At 56.8% G+C, this 22795-nt stretch overlaps 5 protein-coding genes across 5 annotated transcripts; all 5 read left to right on the top strand.

Moving 5' to 3' along the window:
* Positions 1 to 120: 120 nt before the first annotated feature.
* On the top strand, positions 121 to 4571 carry LOC143695262 (protocadherin beta-15-like). Its single transcript, XM_077186361.1, has one exon. The coding sequence runs from the start codon at positions 748 to 750 to the stop codon at positions 3190 to 3192; it is 2445 nt and encodes an 814-aa protein (XP_077042476.1). The 5' UTR covers positions 121 to 747; the 3' UTR covers positions 3193 to 4571.
* Positions 4572 to 4747: 176 nt separating this feature from the next.
* On the top strand, positions 4748 to 9164 carry LOC143695281 (protocadherin beta-7-like). Its single transcript, XM_077186489.1, has one exon. It carries the CDS (start codon positions 5211 to 5213, stop codon positions 7653 to 7655), a length of 2445 nt encoding a protein of 814 aa, XP_077042604.1. The 5' UTR covers positions 4748 to 5210; the 3' UTR covers positions 7656 to 9164.
* A 491-nt stretch (positions 9165 to 9655) lies between these two features.
* On the top strand, positions 9656 to 17843 carry LOC129126682 (protocadherin beta-4-like). The gene is made up of 2 exons (XM_077186422.1): positions 9656 to 12133; positions 16566 to 17843. The coding sequence occupies exon 1, from the start codon at positions 9668 to 9670 to the stop codon at positions 12110 to 12112; it is 2445 nt and encodes an 814-aa protein (XP_077042537.1). The 5' UTR covers positions 9656 to 9667; the 3' UTR covers positions 12113 to 12133; positions 16566 to 17843.
* Positions 14049 to 17843, top strand: LOC143695270 (protocadherin beta-4-like). The gene has a single exon (XM_077186421.1). The coding sequence runs from the start codon at positions 14100 to 14102 to the stop codon at positions 16542 to 16544; it is 2445 nt and encodes an 814-aa protein (XP_077042536.1). The 5' UTR covers positions 14049 to 14099; the 3' UTR covers positions 16545 to 17843.
* A 289-nt stretch (positions 17844 to 18132) lies between these two features.
* LOC129126688 (protocadherin beta-15-like) lies at positions 18133 to 22398 on the top strand. The gene has a single exon (XM_054642826.2). The coding sequence runs from the start codon at positions 18592 to 18594 to the stop codon at positions 21034 to 21036; it is 2445 nt and encodes an 814-aa protein (XP_054498801.2). The 5' UTR covers positions 18133 to 18591; the 3' UTR covers positions 21037 to 22398.
* Positions 22399 to 22795: the final 397 nt, after the last annotated feature.

Here is a 22795-nt window from a genome sequence, read left to right on the forward strand (position 1 = left end):
GTCTGTAGAGACGTTATTTTTGGGAACGCTCCTTCAAGGTTTTCAAAATCCTGCCAGTCTTTTTCTCACTCTGCCCCTTGACAGAAGCTGTGTGGGGTCGGTACAGTGCCTCAGTGAAGAGATGAAGCCGGGAGTGTGTTCATTGGCATGTCCGTACTTTTAACACATCCCTCCCTATCTGTGTGAGTTTGTCGTGTCGTTGTGGGCTGAAATGTGAGGCTTGGCCGTTGTGGGCTGAGCCTGGTCTTTGGGCTGCCCTGGTTAAGGCCGCGTTGCGGTGCCGGCCCCGGGTTTCTCGCTGCCTTCGGGATCGCGGGCCGGGCCGAGCGGCAGCGCGGGCTGCGGGCGGCGGCGGCTGCAGTCCCAGCGCGCACCGCTGGGTGGTGCCCTCGGCCAAGGCGGCGCCGAGCGGCTGCGGCAGCGGAGGCGGCCGAGCCCGGAGCGCCACAGCTCGAGCAAGCTCAGCCCAGCCCAGCCCAGCTCCGCTCAGCTCAGTTCAGCTCAGTTCAGCTTAGACCAGCCGAGCGCAGCCGGGAGGAGGTGGCAGCGGCTGCGGCAGCGAGCGCTGCCCCGTGTCACCCGCTGCCGGCACACCCCGGCTGCCTTACGGGCCGCCGGCCGCAAGCTCAGACAGCGAGGGAAGGCGCCCGCCCCGCACTTCGCCGCTCGCCGCCCGGAATCGCCCGGGACACCCGCCGCGACACCGACACCGACACCGGCCGCCGCCGCCGCCGCCGCCGCCGCGCCATGGCGCTCGCAAGGCAAGTGCTTTGTGTGTGTGCTTTGCTGGGGCTGCCGCTCGCTCGCGCCGAGCCCATCCGCTACTCCGTAGCCGAGGAGGCGGAAAGCGGCTCCCTGGTGGGCGAGCTGGCGGAGGACGCGGGGCTGACGCCGGCGCAGCTCTCGGCTCGCCGCGCCCGCCTGGTCTCGGAGGACGGCCGGCAGCATTTTCGCTTCGAGCGCGCCTCCGGCCGCCTCGTCGTGGCGGGGAGGCTCGACCGGGAGGAGCTGTGCGCCCAGTCCGACACCTGCATGCTCCCCTTCGAGCTGCTGCTCTCCAACCCCCTGCAGTTCTTTCGGGTCGAGGTCACTCTCCAGGATATCAATGACCATTCACCAGTTTTCCGAGAAGATCGAGTCAGTTTTAGGATCCCTGAAACGAGCGAGCCGGGTTCACGTTTCCCACTGGAGGTGGCTCGGGACCTCGACACTGGCAGAAACACAGTCCAGGAGTACAACATCTCTCCCGAGAACAAGTATGTCAGTGTCTCCTATGGGACTCGCAATACAGGCAAGAAGTATCTTGAACTTGTATTGGAAAAGCCACTAGACAGAGAGGAGCAGGCAGAGATGAGTTTCAGTGTTATTGCAGTCGATGGGGGCTCTCCTCCAAGGAGTGGAAAAACTGAAGTGGAAATTGTAATTCTAGATGTAAATGACAATGCTCCCATATTCACACAGGACGTGTACCATGGGCAGGTTTTGGAGAATACATCAGAAGGCTCTGTGGTGCTGACTGTGCTGGCAAGTGATCCGGATGCAGGACTAAATGGGGACATCTCCTATCAACTCAATGAGGTGCTTAGTCAGAGTGAATCAGCATTTGTGATTGATCCCATAACTGGTGAAATTAAAATCACAAAACCTCTGGACTTTGAGGCAGCACAAACTCATGAGCTCACTGTGAGGGCCAGAGATGGTGGGGGCCTCTCAGCCATCTGCAAAGTGTTGGTGGAGGTGGTGGATGTGAATGACAATGCCCCAGAGCTGGTGGTCAGTTCCTTCAGCAGTCCCCTCCCCGAGAACACAGTGCCCGGCACGGTGGTTGCCCTGTTTACGGTCAGGGACCGGGACTCTGGTGCCAACGGGAAGATCTCCTGTGGCCTGCAGGATCAGCTCTTCTTCTCCCTGCGGCCGGCCTATAAGAATTACTATGAGCTGGTGACAGTGAGCGTGCTGGACCGCGAGGAGACGCCTCAGTACGTCCTGAGTGTCACGGCAGCAGATGCGGGCTCGCCTCCTCTCAGCACCACGCAGACCTTCACCGTGGACATCTCCGACGTCAACGACAACGCCCCCGTCTTCAACCAGACCTCCTACACCATGTACGTGCGGGAGAACAACGTCCCCACGGTGTTTGTTGGGGCCGTGAGCGCTGCAGATGCTGACGTGGGGCTCAATGCCAAGGTGACCTATTCCCTGGCAGCAGAGCAAGGGCCAGAGCGGCCCTGGTGCTCCTGCATCTCGGTGAACTCGGAGACGGGACACGTGTTTGTGCTGCGGCCCCTGGACTACGAGCACTTGAGGCAGACCGAGGTGACGGTCAGTGCCTCTGACGCGGGCTCTCCTCCCCTCCGAGCCAACGTCAGCGTCCGCCTTGTGGTGCTGGACGAGAACGACAACGCCCCGCTCGTGCTCTACCCGGCCCCCGAGAGCAGCCCGGCCTCCAGCGAGCTGGTGCCCGTGTCGGCTGAGGCGGGCTACCTCATCAGCAAAGTGGTGGCCGTCGATGCCGACTCGGGACAGAACTCCTGGCTCTCCTACCACCTGCTGAGGGCCACCGACCCAGGCCTGTTTTCCGTGGGCCTCCAAAGCGGCGAGGTGCGTCTCAGGAGGCCGGTGACAGAGAGAGACAGCGTCAAGCAGAAGCTCCTTGTGCTGGTCAGAGACAACGGCAAGCCCCCGCTCTCAGCCACGGCAGCTCTCAGCGCTCTCCTGCTCAAGGACTTCTCCGACGTGCGCCTCCCGCACAGCAGCCCGGCCACCGAGGATCAGGCCGCCTCCCTCACCACCTATTTAATCATTGCCTTGGTCTTTGTCTCCCTCCTCTTCCTCATCACCACCGCAGCGCTGGTGGCTCGCAGGCTGTGCAGGAGGAAGGAGCTGAAGGCTGGCCACGTGCTCTATGCTGCCGACACCTTGCAGAGCGGCCTGGCCGATGCAGCCGCTGCTGCAGGGACCCTGCCCCGCCCCTATTGCTACGAGATCAGCCTCACCACGGGCTCGGGCAACAGCGAGTTCAGATTCCTCAAGCCCATCCTGCCCAGCCTGCCCCCACAGCACTGCGCCGTGGGCCAAGGCCCCCATGAGGAACAGGATTTCCCCGCTGGCCCTGTCAGCAGCGAGGACACGGCCCCAGACAATGCTGGCACTCTCTCTGCAGGACAGTTCAACGCTCTTTCCTTTGACTAGCTGGGCTCTGCATAGATTGAGGCTTCATGGGTCTTGGGAGGAAGATATCCAGGCTGCAGCATGTGGCAATGGTTCCGCTATAGAAATTTGTATTTTGTATTGGTTTTACCTGCTTCCTGCAAATTCTCTTTGAAATCAATGTCTGCCACTCCAGAAAACAATGGAGGAAATAAAAGAACCCAAGGTGCTCTCACTCTAGTGTGTAATAGGTTTCACCTTTGCCTCAACCTTTTCTGAAAGGCTTTATGTATGTGTTTAGCCCTCAATCTATGATTTGCTTTCTCCTGCTGTCTGACAAGACCGAAAGATCTTTTTATTTTGATCTTCAGGACAATAGAACTGTTAGCCAAACTAATCATATCCTCACTGAAATGCAAAAAAGATTTTCTCAGCTCTGGAGAGCAAGGAAGCTTTGACTACTGAGTCACAAGGCCACGTGAGAACTAGGCGATTTTTTCCCTGCATTTTGGATGCCTCTTTCTGAGACTTGAGCTCTGTGTGCGGACATTGAATATCTGCAGAGGCTTCATACTTACTGCCTGGTGAAGCAGGGGGTTTCTCGCACCCAGCCATTACAACAGGCAATGCCAGCTCATCAGGGAAGGAGGTGCTTTGGACCCTTTCACAACAGCACTCTCATCATTCTTATCTAGCCAGAGTAGAGCTGTAAAATGCACAACGAAATTTTCCTTTGGCTTACCAGAAGGGCTTGGGTGTTCTGTCACCTCAGAATTGGCTTGGAAACACAGGAGCACAAACACTGCAAACTTCTGCAGGTAGACTGCAGCTGTACAGAGCTGTAGAAACATTTTCATTGTCATTGAATGCATTGAAGGAAAAAAATCTACATATAGTACAACAAAATTTTTGTAAGATAGAGTCAAGAAGAGATTAAAAAAAAAGATATTGAGTTTAGTCTTTTTATTGTTCTTCCTGAATCCCAAGGCTTCTTCATGGCACTAGAAAGCTGTTCCCACATGATTTTCTGTGTTTGCGTCAGAGCATTTGCATTCCGCTGCGCAAACTTTCTCCACTGAAATGGAATGAGCACTGTACTGAGCCTGCTGATCTAGAGAAGGACTGCCACCTCATCAAGAGGAACTGCTTGTTTGAATGATGTCTGTGATGCATGAAATAAGGAGAAAGCCTCCCTCAAGCTGTGATGTGCTGACCTTATACAGTTTAACATTGTAAATTGGTATAACTCTGGGATGAGAAACTGAAAAATGTGTTAGACTGAAATAAAGTGAACCCCCTTTTGTGGAGACAGAAGTCTTTGGAGACACGTTATTTCTGGTAAAGCCCTTTCAGGACTTTTTGGAATTGTGCAACTTACCTTCTCACTGTGTCCCCTTGTCAGCAGGAATGTTGGGTGGGTAGAGCTCCTGAGCATGAGATGCAGCCGGGAGTGTTCATTGGGAGGCCGATGCTGTCACCCTCGTCCTCTCACTGTGCTGTTTCTCCTGCTGAGGGATGAGGCTCTGTGCTTCTGGGTTGAGCCTGGTCTTTGGGCTGCCCTGGTTAAGGCCGCGTTGCGGTGCCGGCCCCGGGTTTCTCGCTGCCTTCGGGATCGCGGGCCGGGCCGAGCGGCAGCGCGGGCTGCGGGCGGCGGCGGCTGCAGTCCCAGCGCGCACCGCTGGGTGGTGCCCTCGGCCAAGGCGGCGCCGAGCGGCTGCGGCAGCGGAGGCGGCCGAGCCCGGAGCGCCACAGCCCGAGCGAGCTCAGCCCAGCCCAGCCCAGCCCAGCCCAGCTCAGCTCAGTTCAGCTCAGATCAGCTTAGACCAGCCCAGTGCAGCCGGGAGGAGGTGGCAGCGGCTGCGGCAGCGAGCGCTGCCCCGTGTCACCCGCTGCCGGCACACCCCGGCTGCCTTACGGGCCGCCGGCCGCAATCTCAGACAGCGAGGGAAGGCGCCCGGCCCGCACTTCGCCGCTCTCCGCCCGGAATCGCCCGGGACACCCGCCGCGACACCGACACCGACACCGGCCGCCGCCGCCGCCGCCGCCGCCGCCGCCGCGCCATGGCGCTCGCAAGGCAAGTGCTTTGTGTGTGTGCTTTGCTGGGGCTGCCGCTCGCTCGCGCCGAGCCCATCCGCTACTCCGTAGCCGAGGAGGCGGAAAGCGGCTCCCTGGTGGGCGAGCTGGCGGAGGACGCGGGGCTGACGCCGGCGCAGCTCTCGGCTCGCCGCGCCCGCCTGGTCTCGGAGGACGGCCGGCAGCATTTTCGCTTCGAGCGCGCCTCCGGCCGCCTCGTCGTGGCGGGGAGGCTCGACCGGGAGGAGCTGTGCGCCCAGTCCGACACCTGCATGCTCCCCCTCGAGCTGCTGCTCTCCAACCCCCTGCAGTTCTTTCGGGTCGAGGTGACCTTGGACGATATCAATGACCATTCTCCTGTTTTCCGAGACGAGCGAGTCAGTTTTAGGATCCCTGAAATGACAGAGCCAGGTTCTCGTTTCTCACTGGAGGGAGCACAAGACCTCGATATTGGAAGTAATACAGTCCAGCAGTACAGCATTTCTCCCGAGAACGAGTACTTTAGTGTCTCATATGGAAGTCGGAGTGAGGATGACAAATATATTGAGCTAGTCTTGAAAAAGCCACTAGATAGAGAGGAAGAGGAAGAGATGATCTTCTTTCTCATTGCTGTAGATGGGGGCTCTCCTCCCAGAAGTGGGTCAACAGAAGTGAAAATTGTCATTCTAGATGTAAATGACAATGCTCCCAAATTCACACAGGAGGTGTACATTGGAAAGGTTTTGGAGAACATGCCAGAAGGCTCTGTGGTTCTGACTGTGCTGGCAACTGATCCAGATGCAGGAGTCAATGGGGACATCTCCTATACATTCAGCCAGGGAGTGGGACAGAGTGAGTCAGCATTCGTGATTGATCCCAAAACTGGGGAAATTAAACTCACAAAACCTCTGGACTTCGAGGCAGCAGAGCATCATGAACTCCGTGTGACAGCCACAGATGGAGGGGGCCTCTCAGCCATCTGCAAAGTGTTGGTGGAGGTGGTGGATGTGAATGACAATGCCCCAGAGCTGGTGGTCAGTTCCTTCAGCAGTCCCCTCCCCGAGAACACAGTGCCCGGCACGGTGGTTGCCCTGTTTACGGTCAGGGACCGGGACTCTGGTGCCAACGGGAAGATCTCCTGTGGCCTGCAGGATCAGCTCTTCTTCTCCCTGCGGCCGGCCTATAAGAATTACTATGAGCTGGTGACAGTGAGCGCGCTGGACCGCGAGGAGACGCCTCAGTACGTCCTGAGTGTCACGGCAGCAGATGCGGGCTCGCCTCCTCTCAGCACCACGCAGACCTTCACCGTGGACATCTCCGACGTCAACGACAACGCCCCCGTCTTCAACCAGACCTCCTACACCATGTACGTGCGGGAGAACAACGTCCCCACGGTGTTTGTTGGGGCCGTGAGCGCTGCAGATGCTGACGTGGGGCTCAATGCCAAGGTGACCTATTCCCTGGCAGCAGAGCAAGGGCCAGAGCGGCCCTGGTGCTCCTGCATCTCGGTGAACTCGGAGACGGGACACGTGTTTGTGCTGCGGCCCCTGGACTACGAGCACTTGAGGCAGACCGAGGTGACGGTCAGTGCCTCTGACGCGGGCTCTCCTCCCCTCCGAGCCAACGTCAGCGTCCGCCTTGTGGTGCTGGACGAGAACGACAACGCCCCGCTCGTGCTCTACCCGGCCCCCGAGAGCAGCCCGGCCTCCAGTGAGTTGGTGCCCGTGTCGGCTGAGGCGGGCTACCTCATCAGCAAAGTGGTGGCCGTCGATGCCGACTCGGGACAGAACTCCTGGCTCTCCTACCACCTGCTGAGGGCCACCGACCCAGGCCTGTTTTCCGTGGGCCTCCAAAGCGGCGAGGTGCGTCTCAGGAGGCCGGTGACAGAGAGAGACAGCGTCAAGCAGAAGCTCCTTGTGCTGGTCAGAGACAACGGCAAGCCCCCGCTCTCAGCCACGGCAGCTCTCAGCGCTCTCCTGCTCAAGGACTTCTCCGACGTGCGCCTCCCGCACAGCAGCCCGGCCACCGACGATCAGGCCGCCTCCCTCACCACCTATTTAATCATTGCCTTGGTCTTTGTCTCCCTCCTCTTCCTCATCTCCACCGCAGCGCTGGTGGCTCGCAGGCTGTGCAGGAGGAAGGAGCTGAAGGCTGGCCACGTGCTCTATGCTGCCGACACCTTGCAGAGCGGCCTGGCCGATGCAGCCGCTGCTGCAGGGACCCTGCCCCGCCCCTATTGCTACGAGATCAGCCTCACCACGGGCTCGGGCAACAGCGAGTTCAGATTCCTCAAGCCCATCCTGCCCAGCCTGCCCCCACAGCACTGCGCCGTGGGCCAGGGCCCCCATGAGGAACAGGATTTCCCCGCTGGCCCTGTCAGCAGCGAGGACATGGCCCCAGACAATGCTGGCACTCTTTCTGCAGCACAGTTCAATGCTCTTTCCTTTGACTAGATGGGCTCTGCACAGACTGAGGCTTCATGGGTCTTGGGAGGAAGATATCCAGGCTGCAGCATGTGGCAATGGTTCCGCTATAGAAATTTGTATTTTGTATTGGTTTTACCTGCTTCCTGCAAATTCTCTTTGAAATCAATGTCTGCCACTCCAGAAAACAATGGAGGAAATAAAAGAACCCAAGGTGCTCTCACTTAGTGTGTAATACGTTTCACCTTTTCTGAAAGGCTTTATGTATGTGTTTAGCCCTCAGTCTATGATTTGGTTTCTCCTGCTTTCTGACTAGACAGAGGATCTTTTTATTCTGATCTTCAAGACAATACAACTGTTAGCCAAACTAATCATATCCTCACTGAAATGCAAAAAAGATTTTCTCAGCTCTGGAAAGCAAGGAAGCTTTTACTACTGAGTCACAAGGCCACGTGAGAACTAGGCGATTTTTTCCCTGCATTTTGGATGCCTCTTTCTGAGACTTGAGCTCTGTGTGCGGACATTGAACATCTGCAGTGGCTTCATACTTGCTGCCTGGTGAAGCAGGGGGTTTCTCGCACCCAGCCATTACAACAGGCAATGCCAGCTCAGTAGGGAAGGAGGTGCTTTGGACCCTTTCACAACAGCACTCTCATCATCCTTATCTAGCCAGAGTAGAGCTGTAAAATGCACAACGAAATTTTCCTTTGGCTTACCAGAAGGGCTTGGGTGTTCTGTCACCTCAGAATTGGCTTGGAAACACAGGAGCACAAACACTGCAAACTTCTGCAGGTAGACTGCAGCTGTACAGAGCTGTAGAAACATTTTCATTGTCATTGAATGCATTGAAGGAAAAAAATCTACATATAGTACAACAAAATTTTTGTAAGATAGAGTCAAGAAGAGATTAAAAAAAAAGATATTGAGTTTAGTCTTTAATTGTTGTTCCTGAATCCCAAGGCTTCTTCATGGCACCAGGAAGCTGTTCCCACATGATTTTCTGTGTTTGTGTCAGAGCATTTGCATGCGCGCACTTTCTCCTCTGAAATGTAATGAGCACTATACTGAGCCTGCTGATCTAGAGAAGGACTGCCACCTCATCAAGAGGAACTGCTTGTTTGAATGATGTCTGTGATGCATGAATTAAGGAGAAAGCCTCCCTCAAGCTGTGATGTGCTGACCTTATACAGTTTAACATTGTAAATTGGTATAACTCTGGGATGAGAAATTGAAAAATGTGTTAGACTGAAATAAAGTGAACCCCCTTTTGTGGAGACAGAAGTCTTTGCAGACACGTTATTTCTGGTAAAGCCCTTTCAGGACTTTTTGGAATTGTGCAACTTACCTTCTCACTGTGTCCCCTTGTCAGCAGGAATGTTGGGTGGGGAGAGCTCCTGAGCATGGAGATGCAGCCGGGAGTGTTCATTGGGAGGCCGATGCTGTCACCCTCGTCCTCTCACTGTGCTGTTTCTCCTGCTGAGGGATGAGGCTCTGTGCTTCTGGGTTGAGCCTGGTCTTTGGGCTGCCCTGGTTAAGGCGGCGTTGCGGTGCCGGCCCCGGGTTTCTCGCTGCCTTCGGGATCGCGGGCCGGGCCGAGCGGCAGCGCGGGCTGCGGACGGCGGCGGCTGCAGTCCCAGCGCACACCGCTGGGTGGTGCCCTCGGCCAAGGCGGCGCCGAGCGGCTGCGGCAGCGGAGGCGGCCGAGCCCGGAGCGCCACAGCCCGAGCGAGCTCAGCCCAGCCCAGCCCAGCTCAGCTCCGCTCAGCTCAGTTCAGCTTAGACCAGCCGAGCGCAGCCGGGAGGAGGTGGCAGCGGCTGCGGCAGCGAGCGCTGCCCCGTGTCACCCGCTGCCGGCACACCCCGGCTGCCTTACGGGCCGCCGGCCGCAATCTCAGACAGCGAGGCAAGGCGCCCGCCCCGCACTTCGCTGCTCTCCGCCCGGAATCGCCCGGGACACCCGCCACGACACCGACTCCGACACCGACACCGACACCGACACCTACTCCGACACCGGTCGCTCGCGCCGCCGCCGCCGCCGCGCCATGGCGCTCGCAAGGCAAGTGCTTTGTGTGTGTGCTTTGCTGGGGCTGCCGCTCGCTCGCGCCGAGCCCATCCGCTACTCCGTAGCCGAGGAGGCGGAAAGCGGCTCCCTGGTGGGCGAGCTGGCGGAGGACGCGGGGCTGACGCCGGCGCAGCTCTCGGCTCGCCGCGCCCGCCTGGTCTCGGAGGACGGCCGGCAGCATTTTCGCTTCGAGCGCGCCTCCGGCCGCCTCGTCGTGGCGGGGAGGCTCGACCGGGAGGAGCTGTGCGCCCAGTCCCACACCTGCATGCTCCCCTTCGAGCTGCTGCTCTCCAACCCCCTGCAGTTCTTTCGGGTCGAGGTCACTCTCCAGGATATCAATGACCATTCACCAGTTTTCCGAGAAGATCGAGTCAGTTTTAAGATCCTGGAAACGAGCGAGCCAGGATCACATTTCGCACTGGAGGTGGCTCGGGACCTCGACACTGGCAGAAACACAATCCAGGAGTACAGCATTGTTCCCGTGAACGAGTATTTCAGTGTCTCCCATGGAAGCCGGGCTAATGGTGACAAATATCTTGAACTTGTATTGGAAAAGCCACTAGACAGAGAGGAGCAGGCAGAGATGAGTTTCAGTATTATTGCTGTGGATGGGGGCTCTCCTCCCAGAAGTGGGACCATCGACATCTCTATTATCATTCTGGATGTAAATGATAATACTCCCATATTCACACAAGAGCGTTATGTCGGGAAGGTTCTGGAAAACATTCCAGAAGGCTCTGTGGTTCTGACTGTGCTGGCAAATGATCCGGATGCAGGAGTCAATGGAGACATTTCCTATCAACTTAGCGAAGCAGTGGGACAGAGCTACTCAGCATTTACGATTGATCCTAAAACTGGTGAAATTAAACTCACAAAACCTCTGGACTTTGAGGCAGCACAAATGCATGAGCTCACTGTAAGGGCCACAGATGGTGGAGGGCTCTCAGCCATCTGCAAAGTGCTGGTGGAGGTGGTGGATGTGAATGACAATGCCCCAGAGCTGGTGGTCAGTTCCTTCAGCAGTCCCCTCCCCGAGAACACAGTGCCCGGCACGGTGGTTGCCCTGTTTACGGTCAGGGACCGGGACTCTGGTGCCAACGGGAAGATCTCCTGTGGCCTGCAGGATCAGCTCTTCTTCTCCCTGCGGCCGGCCTATAAGAATTACTATGAGCTGGTGACAGTGAGCGCGCTGGACCGCGAGGAGACGCCTCAGTACGTCCTGAGTGTCACGGCAGCAGATGCGGGCTCGCCTCCTCTCAGCACCACGCAGACCTTCACCGTGGACATCTCCGACGTCAACGACAACGCCCCCGTCTTCAACCAGACCTCCTACACCATGTACGTGCGGGAGAACAACGTCCCCACGGTGTTTGTTGGGGCCGTGAGCGCTGCAGATGCTGACGTGGGGCTCAATGCCAAGGTGACCTATTCCCTGGCAGCAGAGCAAGGGCCAGAGCGGCCCTGGTGCTCCTGCATCTCGGTGAACTCGGAGACGGGACACGTGTTTGTGCTGCGGCCCCTGGACTACGAGCACTTGAGGCAGACCGAGGTGACGGTCAGTGCCTCTGACGCGGGCTCTCCTCCCCTCCGAGCCAACGTCAGCGTCCGCCTTGTGGTGCTGGACGAGAACGACAACGCCCCGCTCGTGCTCTACCCGGCCCCCGAGAGCAGCCCGGCCTCCAGTGAGCTGGTGCCCGTGTCGGCTGAGGCGGGCTACCTCATCGGCAAAGTGGTGGCCGTCGATGCCGACTCGGGACAGAACTCCTGGCTCTCCTACCACCTGCTGAGGGCCACCGACCCAGGCCTGTTTTCCGTGGGCCTCCAAAGCGGCGAGGTGCGTCTCAGGAGGCCGGTGACAGAGAGAGACAGCGTCAAGCAGAAGCTCCTTGTGCTGGTCAGAGACAACGGCAAGCCCCCGCTCTCAGCCACGGCAGCTCTCAGCGCTCTCCTGCTCAAGGACTTCTCCGACGTGCGCCTCCCGCACAGCAGCCCGGCCACCGAGGATCAGGCCGCCTCCCTCACCACCTATTTAATCATTGCCTTGGTCTTTGTCTCCCTCCTCTTCCTCATCACCACCGCAGCGCTGGTGGCTCGCAGGCTGTGCAGGAGGAAGGAGCTGAAGGCTGGCCACGTGCTCTATGCTGCCGACACCTTGCAGAGCGGCCTGGCCGATGCAGCCGCTGCTGCAGGGACCCTGCCCCGCCCCTATTGCTACGAGATCAGCCTCACCACGGGCTCGGGCAACAGCGAGTTCAGATTCCTCAAGCCCATCCTGCCCAGCCTGCCCCCACAGCACTGCGCCGTGGGCCAGGGCCCCCAGGAGCAACAGGATTTCCCTGCTGGCCCTGTCAGCAGCGAGGACACGGCCCCAGACAGTGCTGGCACTCTCTCTGCAGGACAGTTCAACGCTCTTTCCTTTGACTAGCTGGGCTCTGCACAGACTGAGGTTTTACTGCTCTTAGTAGAAAGGGATTCAGGCTGCAACCTGTGCCACTGATTTGTCCCAAGAAAACCTGTGTTTTCAAGTGGCATAACTATTTTCCCTCATATTCTGTGTCAGAAAAATAGTTTTCAGCTTCTCCAAAAACAGAAAGAAGAAAACAGAAGAAAGGTTCTCACTTCATCAATATCATACTTTAGTTCTTGTATGGTCATTTTTGATAGGGTTTATGAATGGAGTTACCACTCCTTCTACCCTCCTCTCTCTTACTATCTGACTAGGCCATGAAACTCCTATGGATTTCTATAACACAATGGTCGAGTTGAGCAGACAAATCTCACATTTGCTGAATTGGCACCAAAGCCCTTTTCCCTGCCCAGAAAAGCCAGATCGTACAAAATCGTTTCTCACGATGCTCTGTTAGCATGGGACATTTTTTTTCTGGGGTTCTGGATGTCTCTGTCTGAGATGTGCAGGCTCAGTGTGTTATGCTTTTTCTCAGTATGTCTGTCTGTTTGACCGTTGTGAAACTACTGTTGTTTCACTATTTCTTCCCTAGGAAGGGGTGAATTTGTCCTATCCAGCCATTGCAACGTTGTCAATTCCAGCTCTGTAGAGTGAAAGGCTATTTTGACCCTATGAGTACAGGGGTCTCATCTTCTCCAAGGCAGAGAAGAGCCGGAAACTGCACAACAAAATCTTCCTTTGGCCCATGTGTGGGTTTGGTGTTCTGTCCCACTCAGAGTGTCTTGGAAGTACAGTACTAGAAGATGTGTTAGGGTAGGCTGTAACTGTAGAGAGTCTTTGTGTGCATGAAAAGGTCACATGTCCATTATAGATAATTTCCTGAAGATAAAATCAGGAACTTGAAAACAGGACTTTGAGTTTGGTTTCCTCATTCATCTTTCTGAATTCAGGGGCTTCTTGTTGGGAGTAGAAGACTGTCCCTCCAGGATACTGTTCATTTGTGTTAGAACGTTTGCATTCCCATTTTTGCCATTTCTCCTTCTCCCTTCTGAAATGTACAGAGCATTACTTTGCAGTTTCCTGTAGAGAAGGACTGCTACCTCCTCTAGAATGACTGGCTGTGATGCATGAAATACTCGGAAAGCCTCTCTCACACTGTGATGTGCTGAAGTTATACAGTTTAACATTAAAAATTGGTAAAATTGTCGATTAAAAAGTGAAAAGATGTGTAATACTGAAATAAAGAGAATACTCAGACTGCTTAAGTGGAGACAGGTTTTTTTCTAGAGACATTGTTTCTGGTAAGGTCCTTGAAAGACATTTCGAAATTGCGCAACTTCTCACTGTGTCCCCGGGTCTTTAGCAATGTTGGGTGGGTAGAGCGCCTGAGCATGCAGGTGCAGCCGGGAGTGTTCATTTGCATGTCCGGGATGTCACCATCGCCCTCCTTCCGCTCGGTTTCTCCTGCTGAGGAATGAGACTCCTCTGTCCTTCTGGGTTGAGCCTGGTCTTTGGGCTGCCCTGGTTAAGGCGGCGTTGCGGCGCCGGCCCCGGGTTTCTCGCTGCCTTCGGGATCGCGGGCCGGGCCGAGCGGCAGCGCGGGCTGCGGGCGGCGGCGGCTGCAGTCCCAGCGCGCACCGCTGGGTGGTGCCCTCGGCCAAGGCGGCGCCGAGCGGCTGCGGCAGCGGAGGCGGCCGAGCCCGGAGCGCCACAGCCCGAGCGAGCTCGGCCCAGCCCAGCCCAGCCCAGCTCAGGTCAGTTCAGCTCAGATCAGCTTAGACCAGCCCAGCGCAGCCGGGAGGAGGTGGCAGCGGCTGCGGCAGCGAGCGCTGCCCCATGTCACCCGCTGCCGGCACACCCCGGCTGCCTTACGGGCCGCCGGCCGCAAGCTCAGACAGCGAGGGAAGGCGCCCGCCCCGCACTTCGCCGCTCGCCGCCCGGAATCGCCCGGGACACCCGCCGCGACACCGACACCGGCCGCCGCCGCCGCCGCCGCCGCCGCGCCATGGCGCTCGCAAGGCAAGTGCTTTGTGTGTGTGCTTTGCTGGGGCTGCCGCTCGCTCGCGCCGAGCCCATCCGCTACTCCGTAGCCGAGGAGGCGGAAAGCGGCTCCCTGGTGGGCGAGCTGGCGGAGGACGCGGGGCTGACGCCGGCGCAGCTCTCGGCTCGCCGCGCCCGCCTGGTCTCGGAGGACGGCCGGCAGCATTTTCGCCTCGAGCGCGCCTCCGGCCGCCTCGTCGTGGCGGGGAGGCTCGACCGGGAGGAGCTGTGCGCCCAGTCCCACACCTGCATGCTCCCCTTCGAGCTGCTGCTCTCCAACCCCCTGCAGTTCTTTCGGGTCGAGGTCACTCTCCAGGATATCAATGACCATTCTCCTGTCTTCCCCGAAGATCAAGTCAGTTTTGACATCCTGGAAAGGAGCGACCCAGGTTCTCTTTTCCCTATTGAGGCTGCTCAGGACCTCGATATTGGCAGCAACACAGTCCAGGAGTACAGCATTAATCCCGAGAATGAATATTTTAGTGTCTCATACGGAAGTCAGATCACAGGCAAGAAGTATCTTGAACTTGTATTGGAAAAGCCACTAGACAGAGAGGAGCAGGCAGAGATGAGTTTCAGTCTGATTGCCATGGATGGGGGCACTCCTCCCAAGAGTGGGACCACCCAAGTGAAAATTGTCATTCTGGATGTAAATGACAATGCTCCCATGTTCACACAGGAGGAGTACATAGGGCAGGTTTTAGAGAACACACCAGAGGGCTCTGTGGTTCTGACTGTTTTGGCAAAAGATAAGGATGCAGGTGTTAATGGGGATGTTTCCTATCAACTCAGTCAAGCAGTGGGTCAGAGTGAATCAGCATTTGTGATTGATCCCATAACTGGTGAAATTAAACTCACAAAACCTCTGGACTTTGAAGCAGCACAAATGCATGAGCTGATTGTGAAGGCCAGAGATGGTGGAGGGCTCTCAGCCATCTGCAAGGTGTTGGTGGAGGTGGTGGATGTGAATGACAATGCCCCAGAGCTGGTGGTCAGTTCCTTCAGCAGTCCCCTCCCCGAGAACACAGTGCCCGGCACGGTGGTTGCCCTGTTTACGGTCAGGGACCGGGACTCTGGTGCCAACGGGAAGATCTCCTGTGGCCTGCAGGATCAGCTCTTCTTCTCCCTGCGGCCGGCCTATAAGAATTACTATGAGCTGGTGACAGTGAGCGCGCTGGACCGCGAGGAGACGCCTCAGTACGTCCTGAGTGTCACGGCAGCAGATGCGGGCTCGCCTCCTCTCAGCACCACGCAGACCTTCACCGTGGACATCTCCGACGTCAACGACAACGCCCCCGTCTTCAACCAGACCTCCTACACCATGTACGTGCGGGAGAACAACGTCCCCACGGTGTTTGTTGGGGCCGTGAGCGCTGCAGATGCTGACGTGGGGCTCAATGCCAAGGTGACCTATTCCCTGGCAGCAGAGCAAGGGCCAGAGCGGCCCTGGTGCTCCTGCATCTCGGTGAACTCGGAGACGGGACACGTGTTTGTGCTGCGGCCCCTGGACTACGAGCACTTGAGGCAGACCGAGGTGACGGTCAGTGCCTCTGACGCGGGCTCTCCTCCCCTCCGAGCCAACGTCAGCGTCCGCCTTGTGGTGCTGGACGAGAACGACAACGCCCCGCTCGTGCTCTACCCGGCCCCCGAGAGCAGCCCGGCCTCCAGTGAGCTGGTGCCCGTGTCGGCTGAGGCGGGCTACCTCATCAGCAAAGTGGTGGCCGTCGATGCCGACTCGGGACAGAACTCCTGGCTCTCCTACCACCTGCTGAGGGCCACCGACCCAGGCCTGTTTTCCGTGGGCCTCCAAAGCGGCGAGGTGCGTCTCAGGAGGCCGGTGACAGAGAGAGACAGCGTCAAGCAGAAGCTCCTTGTGCTGGTCAGAGACAACGGCAAGCCCCCGCTCTCAGCCACGGCAGCTCTCAGCGCTCTCCTGCTCAAGGACTTCTCCGACGTGCGCCTCCCGCACAGCAGCCCGGCCACCGAGGATCAGGCCGCCTCCCTCACCACCTATTTAATCATTGCCTTGGTCTTTGTCTCCCTCCTCTTCCTCATCACCACCGCAGCGCTGGTGGCTCGCAGGCTGTGCAGGAGGAAGGAGCTGAAGGCTGGCCACGTGCTCTATGCTGCCGACACCTTGCAGAGCGGCCTGGCCGATGCAGCCGCTGCTGCAGGGACCCTGCCCCGCCCCTATTGCTACGAGATCAGCCTCACCACGGGCTCGGGCAACAGCGAGTTCAGATTCCTCAAGCCCATCCTGCCCAGCCTGCCCCCACAGCACTGCGCCGTGGGCCAGGGCCCCCATGAGGAACAGGATTTCCCCGCTGGCCCTGTCAGCAGCGAGGACGTGGCCCCAGACAGTGCTGGCACTCTCTCTGCAGGACAGTTCAATGCTCTTTCCTTTGACTAGCTGGGCTCTGAACAGACTGAGGCTTCATGGGTCTTGGGAGGAAGATATCCAGGCTCCAGCATGTGGCAATTTTTTCTCAAGCGTTGATCTGTGTTTGCAGGTGGATCAACCAACTTTCTGAAAGTTCTATTCAGAATAAATGCAATCTGCCACTCCCAATACATCGATGGAAGTACAAGAGGTCAAGGTTCACTCACTTTTTTTAGTCATTTGTTTCAGCGCTTTAACTGCTATTTCTTACAGGCTTCATGGATGCAGGTAGCACTCACAGCTCTGCTGTTCTTTCTCTTGCTGTCTGACAAGTCAGAGGACCTTTTTATTCTGACCTTTAAACAATGTCACTGTGGGCCAAACAAGTCATATCCTCACTGAAATGCAAAAAGGTTTTCTCGTACTTCAGGAAAGCAAGGAACTTGCTAGTGCTGAGTCACAATGCCATGTGAGCCCTAGGCTCTTTCTTCCCTGGACTATTGATGTCTCTGTCTGAGATGTGGCCTATCTGTGCTTTACTTTTTCTCACTACAACAGACAAGACAAGCTTCCTTGTTCATTCAGACACTGAATATCAGCAGATGCTTCAGCCCTGCTGCCTGGTGAAGGCAGTTGCTCCCACCCTGCCATTGCAACACAGGCAGTGCCAGCTGAGCAGGGAACAAGGTGATTTGGACCACTTTGATACAGCAGTCTCATCTTCCTTATCTAGCTCAGATTAGAGCAGCAAAATGCCTTCCTTTGGCTTACAAGAAGAGTTTGGATGTTCTGTCACCTCAGGATACCCTTGGAAATAGAGGAGCACAGTGTTAGAGTAGACTGTAACTGAACAGAGCTGTAGGAACATGTTCATTGTCTTTGGCCGCATTGAAGGAAAACTCCACAGATACCACAAGGGAACTATTGGAAGGTAGAGTCAAGAAGAACTTTTTAAAAAAGATGTTGATTTTGGTCTTTTCATAGCTGTTCCTGAATCCCAAGGTTTCTTGAAGGGAATGGAAAGCTGTCCCCACCTGATTATCTGTGTTAGTATCAGAGCATTTGCATTCTCATGTTTGCCATTTCTCCTCTGAAATGTACTGAGCACGTACTGACCCTGTTCATCTAGAGAAAGACTGCCACCCCATCTAGAATAGCTGGTTAGATGAATGATGACTGTGATGCATGAAATACTCGGAAAGATTCCCTCATGCTGGGATGTGCTGAAGTTATACAGTTTAACATTATAAATTATTGTAATTGTGGGATTTAAAAGTGAAAAAATGTGTGATACTAAAATAAAGAGAACACCCTGACAGCTTAAGTGGAGACAGAAGTCTTGTAGACACGTTATTTCTGGTAAAGCCCTTTCAAGACTTTTGGAATTGTGCACCCTACCTTCTCGCGGTGTCGCCTTGTATGCAGCAACATTGGATGGCTACAGTTCCTGAGCACGGAGATGCAGCCGGGAGTGTTCATTGGGAGGCCGATGCTGTCACCCTCGCTCTATCATTGTGCTGTTTCTCCTGCTGAGGGATGAGGCTCTGTGCTTCTGGGTTGAGCCTGGTCTTTGGGCTGCCCTGGTTAAGGCCGCGTTGCGGTGCCGGCCCCGGGTTTCTCGCTGCGGCTTCGGGATCGCGGGCCGGGCCGAGCGGCAGCGCGGGCTGCGGGCGGCGGCGGCTGCAGTCCCAGCGCGCACCGCTGGGTGGTGCCCTCGGCCAAGGCGGCGCCGAGCGGCTGCGGCAGCGGAGGCGGCCGAGCCCGGAGCTCCACAGCCCGAGCGAGCTCAGCCCAGCCCAGCCCGGCCCAGCCCAGCCCAGTTCAGCTCAGTTCAGTTCCGCTTAGACCAGCCCAGCGCAGCCGGGAGGAGGTGGCAGCGGCTGCGGCAGCGAGCGCTGCCCCGTGTCACCCGCTGCCGGCACACCCCGGCTGCCTTACGGGCCGCCGGCCGCAATCTCAGACAGCGAGGGAAGGCGCCCGCCCCGCACTTCGCCGCTCGCCGCCCGGAATTGCCCGGGACACCCGCCGCGACACCGACACCGACACCGGCCGCCGCCGCCGCCGCCGCCGCCGCGCCATGGCGCTCGCAAGGCAAGTGCTTTGTGTGTGTGCTTTGCTGGGGCTGCCGCTCGCTCGCGCCGAGCCCATCCGCTACTCCGTAGCCGAGGAGGCGGAAAGCGGCTCCCTGGTGGGCGAGCTGGCGGAGGACGCGGGGCTGACGCCGGCGCAGCTCTGGGCTCGCCGCGCCCGCCTGGTCTCGGAGGACGGCCGGCAGCATTTTCGCTTCGAGCGCGCCTCCGGCCGCCTCGTCGTGGCGGGGAGGCTCGACCGGGAGGAGCTGTGCGCCCAGTCCGACACCTGCATGCTCCCCTTCGAGCTGCTGCTCTCCAACCCCCTGCAGTTCTTTCGGGTCGAGGTCACTCTAGACGATATCAATGACCACTCGCCTGTCTTCCCCGAGGATCGAGTCACTTTTAAGATTCTGGAAACGAGCGAGCCTGGTTCACGTTTCCCACTGGAGGAGGCTCAGGATCTAGATATTGGCGTCAACACTGTCCAGGCATACAGCATTACTCCCGAGAATGACTACTTCAGTGTCTCCTATGGGACTGGTATTACAGGCAAGAAGTCTCTTGAATTGGTTTTGGAAAAGCCACTAGACAGAGAGGAGCAGGCAGAGATGAGTTTCAGACTCATTGCTGCAGATGGGGGCTCTCCTCCCAGGAGTGGCAGCATCGAAATCAATGTTGTTGTTCTAGATGTAAATGATAACGCTCCCATATTCACACAGGAGGAGTATATAGGAAAGTTTCTGGAGAACATGCCAGAAGGCTCTGTAGTTCTTACTGTGCTGGCAACTGATCCAGATGCAGGAGTTAATGGAGACATCTCCTATCAACTCAGCCAGGCAGTGGGACAGCGTGACTCAGCATTTGTGATTGATCCCAAAACTGGTGAAATTAAACTCATAAAACCTCTGGACTTTGAGGCAGCAGAGCATCATGAACTCCGTGTGCGGGCCACAGATGGTGGAGGGCTGTCAGCCATCTGCAAAGTGTTGGTGGAGGTGGTGGATGTGAATGACAATGCCCCAGAGCTGGTGGTCAGTTCCTTCAGCAGTCCCCTCCCCGAGAACACAGTGCCCGGCACGGTGGTTGCCCTGTTTACGGTCAGGGACCGGGACTCTGGTGCCAACGGGAAGATCTCCTGTGGCCTGCAGGATCAGCTCTTCTTCTCCCTGCGGCCGGCCTATAAGAATTACTATGAGCTGGTGACAGTGAGCGCGCTGGACCGCGAGGAGACGCCTCAGTACGTCCTGAGTGTCACGGCAGCAGATGCGGGCTCGCCTCCTCTCAGCACCACGCAGACCTTCACCGTGGACATCTCCGACGTCAACGACAACGCCCCCGTCTTCAACCAGACCTCCTACACCATGTACGTGCGGGAGAACAACGTCCCCACAGTGTTTGTTGGGGCCGTGAGCGCTGCAGATGCTGACGTGGGGCTCAATGCCAAGGTGACCTATTCCCTGGCAGCAGAGCAAGGGCCAGAGCGGCCCTGGTGCTCCTGCATCTCGGTGAACTCGGAGACGGGACACGTGTTTGTGCTGCGGCCCCTGGACTACGAGCACTTGAGGCAGACCGAGGTGACGGTCAGTGCCTCTGACGCGGGCTCTCCTCCCCTCCGAGCCAACGTCAGCGTCCGCCTTGTGGTGCTGGACGAGAACGACAACGCCCCGCTCGTGCTCTACCCGGCCCCCGAGAGCAGCCCGGCCTCCAGTGAGCTGGTGCCCGTGTCGGCTGAGGCGGGCTACCTCATCGGCAAAGTGGTGGCCGTCGATGCCGACTCGGGACAGAACTCCTGGCTCTCCTACCACCTGCTGAGGGCCACCGACCCAGGCCTGTTTTCCGTGGGCCTCCAAAGCGGCGAGGTGCGTCTCAGGAGGCCGGTGACAGAGAGAGACAGCGTCAAGCAGAAGCTCCTTGTGCTGGTCAGAGACAACGGCAAGCCCCCGCTCTCAGCCACGGCAGCTCTCAGCGCTCTCCTGCTCAAGGACTTCTCCGACGTGCGCCTCCCGCACAGCAGCCCGGCCACCGACGATCAGGCCGCCTCCCTCACCACCTATTTAATCATTGCCTTGGTCTTTGTCTCCCTCCTCTTCCTCATCACCACCGCAGTGCTGGTGGCTCGCAGGCTGTGCAGGAGGAAGGAGCTGAAGGCTGGCCACGTGCTCTATGCTGCCGACACCTTGCAGAGCGGCCTGGCCGATGCAGCCGCTGCTGCAGGGACCCTGCCCCGCCCCTATTGCTACGAGATCAGCCTCACCACGGGCTCGGGCAACAGCGAGTTCAGATTCCTCAAGCCCATCCTGCCCAGCCTGCCCCCACAGCACTGCGCCGTGGGCCAGGGCCCCCATGAGCAACAGGATTTCCCCACTGGCCCTGTCAGCAGCGAGGACACGGCCCCAGACAGTGCTGGCACTCTCTCTGCAGGACAGTTCAACGCTCTTTCCTTTGACTAGCTGGGCTCTGCATAGATTGAGGCTTCATGGGTCTTGGGAGGAAGATATCCAGGCTGCAGCATGTGGCAATGGATCCGCTATAGAAATTTGTATTTTGTATTGGTTTTACCTGCTTCCTGCAAATTCTCTTTGAAATCAATGTCTGCCACCCCAGAAAGCAATGGAGGAAATAAAAGAACCCAAGGTGCTCTCACTTAGTGTGTAATACGTTTCACCTTTGCCTCAGCCTTTTCTGAAAGGCTTTATGTATGTGTTTAGCCCTCAGTCTATGATTTGCTTTCTCCTGCTGTCTGACAAGACCGAAAGATCTTTTTATTTTGATCTTCAGGACAATAGAACTGTTAGCCAAACTAATCATATCCTCGATGAAATGCAAAAAGGATTTTCTCAACTCTGGAAAGCAAGGAAGCTTTGACTACTGAGTCACAATGCCACGTGAGAACTAGGCGATTTCTTCCCTGGATTCTGAATGCCACTTTCTGAGACTTGAGCTCTGTGTGCGGACATTGAATATCTGCAGAGGCTTCATACTTACTGACGGGTGAAGCAGGGGGTTTCTCGCACCCAGCCATTACAACAGGCAATGCCAGCTCAGCAGGGAAGGAGGTGCTTTGGACCCTTTCACAACAGCACTCTCATCATCCTTATCTAGCCAGAGCAGAGCTGCAAATTGCACAGTGAAATTTTCCTTTGGCTTACCAGAAGGGCTTGGGTGTTCTGTCACCTCAGAATTGGCTTGGAAACACAGGAGCACAAGCATTGCAAACACTTGCAGGTAGACTGCAGCTGTACAGAGCTGTAGAAACATGTTCATTGTCATTGAATGCATTGAAGGAAAAAATCTACATATAGTACAACACAATTTTTGTAAGATAGAGTCAAGAAGAGATTAAAAAAAAAGATATTGAGTTTAGTCTTTAATTGTTGTTCCTGAATCCCAAGGCTTCTTCATGGCACTAGAAAGCTGTTCCCACATGATTTTCTGTATTTGCGTCAGAGCAGTTGCATTCCCATGCGCACACTTTCTCCTCTGAAATATAATGAGCACTGTACTGAGCCTGCTGATCTAGAGAAGGACTGCCACCCCATCTAGAGGAACTGCTTGTTTGAATGATGTCTGTGATGCATGAAATAATGAGAAAGCCTCCCTCAAGCTGTGATGTGCTGACCTTATACAGTTTAACGTTGTAAATTGGTATAACTCTGGGATGAGAAACTGAAAAATGTGTTAGACTGAAATAAAGTGAACCCCCTTTTGTGGAGACAGAAGTCTTTGGAGACACATTATTTCTGGTAAAGCCCTTTCAAGACTTTTTTGAATTGTGCAACTTACCTTCTCACTGTGTTCCCTTGTCAGGAGGAATGTTGGGTGGGTAGAGCGCCTGAGCATGCAGGTGCAGCCGGGAGTGTTCATTGGGAGGCCGATGCTGTCACCCTCGCCCTATCAGTGTGCTGTTTGCCGTGCTGAGGGATGAGGCTCTGTGCTTCTGGGTTGAGCCTGGTCTTTGGGCTGCCCTGGTTAAGGCGGCGTTGCGGTGCCGGCCCCGGGTTTCTCGCTGCCTTCGGGATCGCGGGCCGGGCCGAGCGGCAGCGCGGGCTGCGGACGGCGGCGGCTGCAGTCCCAGCGCGCACCGCTGGGTGGTGCCCTCGGCCAAGGCGGCGCCGAGCGGCTGCGGCAGCGGAGGCGGCCGAGCCCGGAGCGCCACAGCCCGAGCGAGCTCAGCCCAGCCCAGCCCAGCTCAGCTCCGCTCAGCTCAGT

This window comes from Agelaius phoeniceus, chromosome 15 (assembly GCF_051311805.1).
Source record: "Agelaius phoeniceus isolate bAgePho1 chromosome 15, bAgePho1.hap1, whole genome shotgun sequence".
In the NCBI taxonomy this organism is placed as follows: Eukaryota; Metazoa; Chordata; class Aves; order Passeriformes; family Icteridae; genus Agelaius; species Agelaius phoeniceus.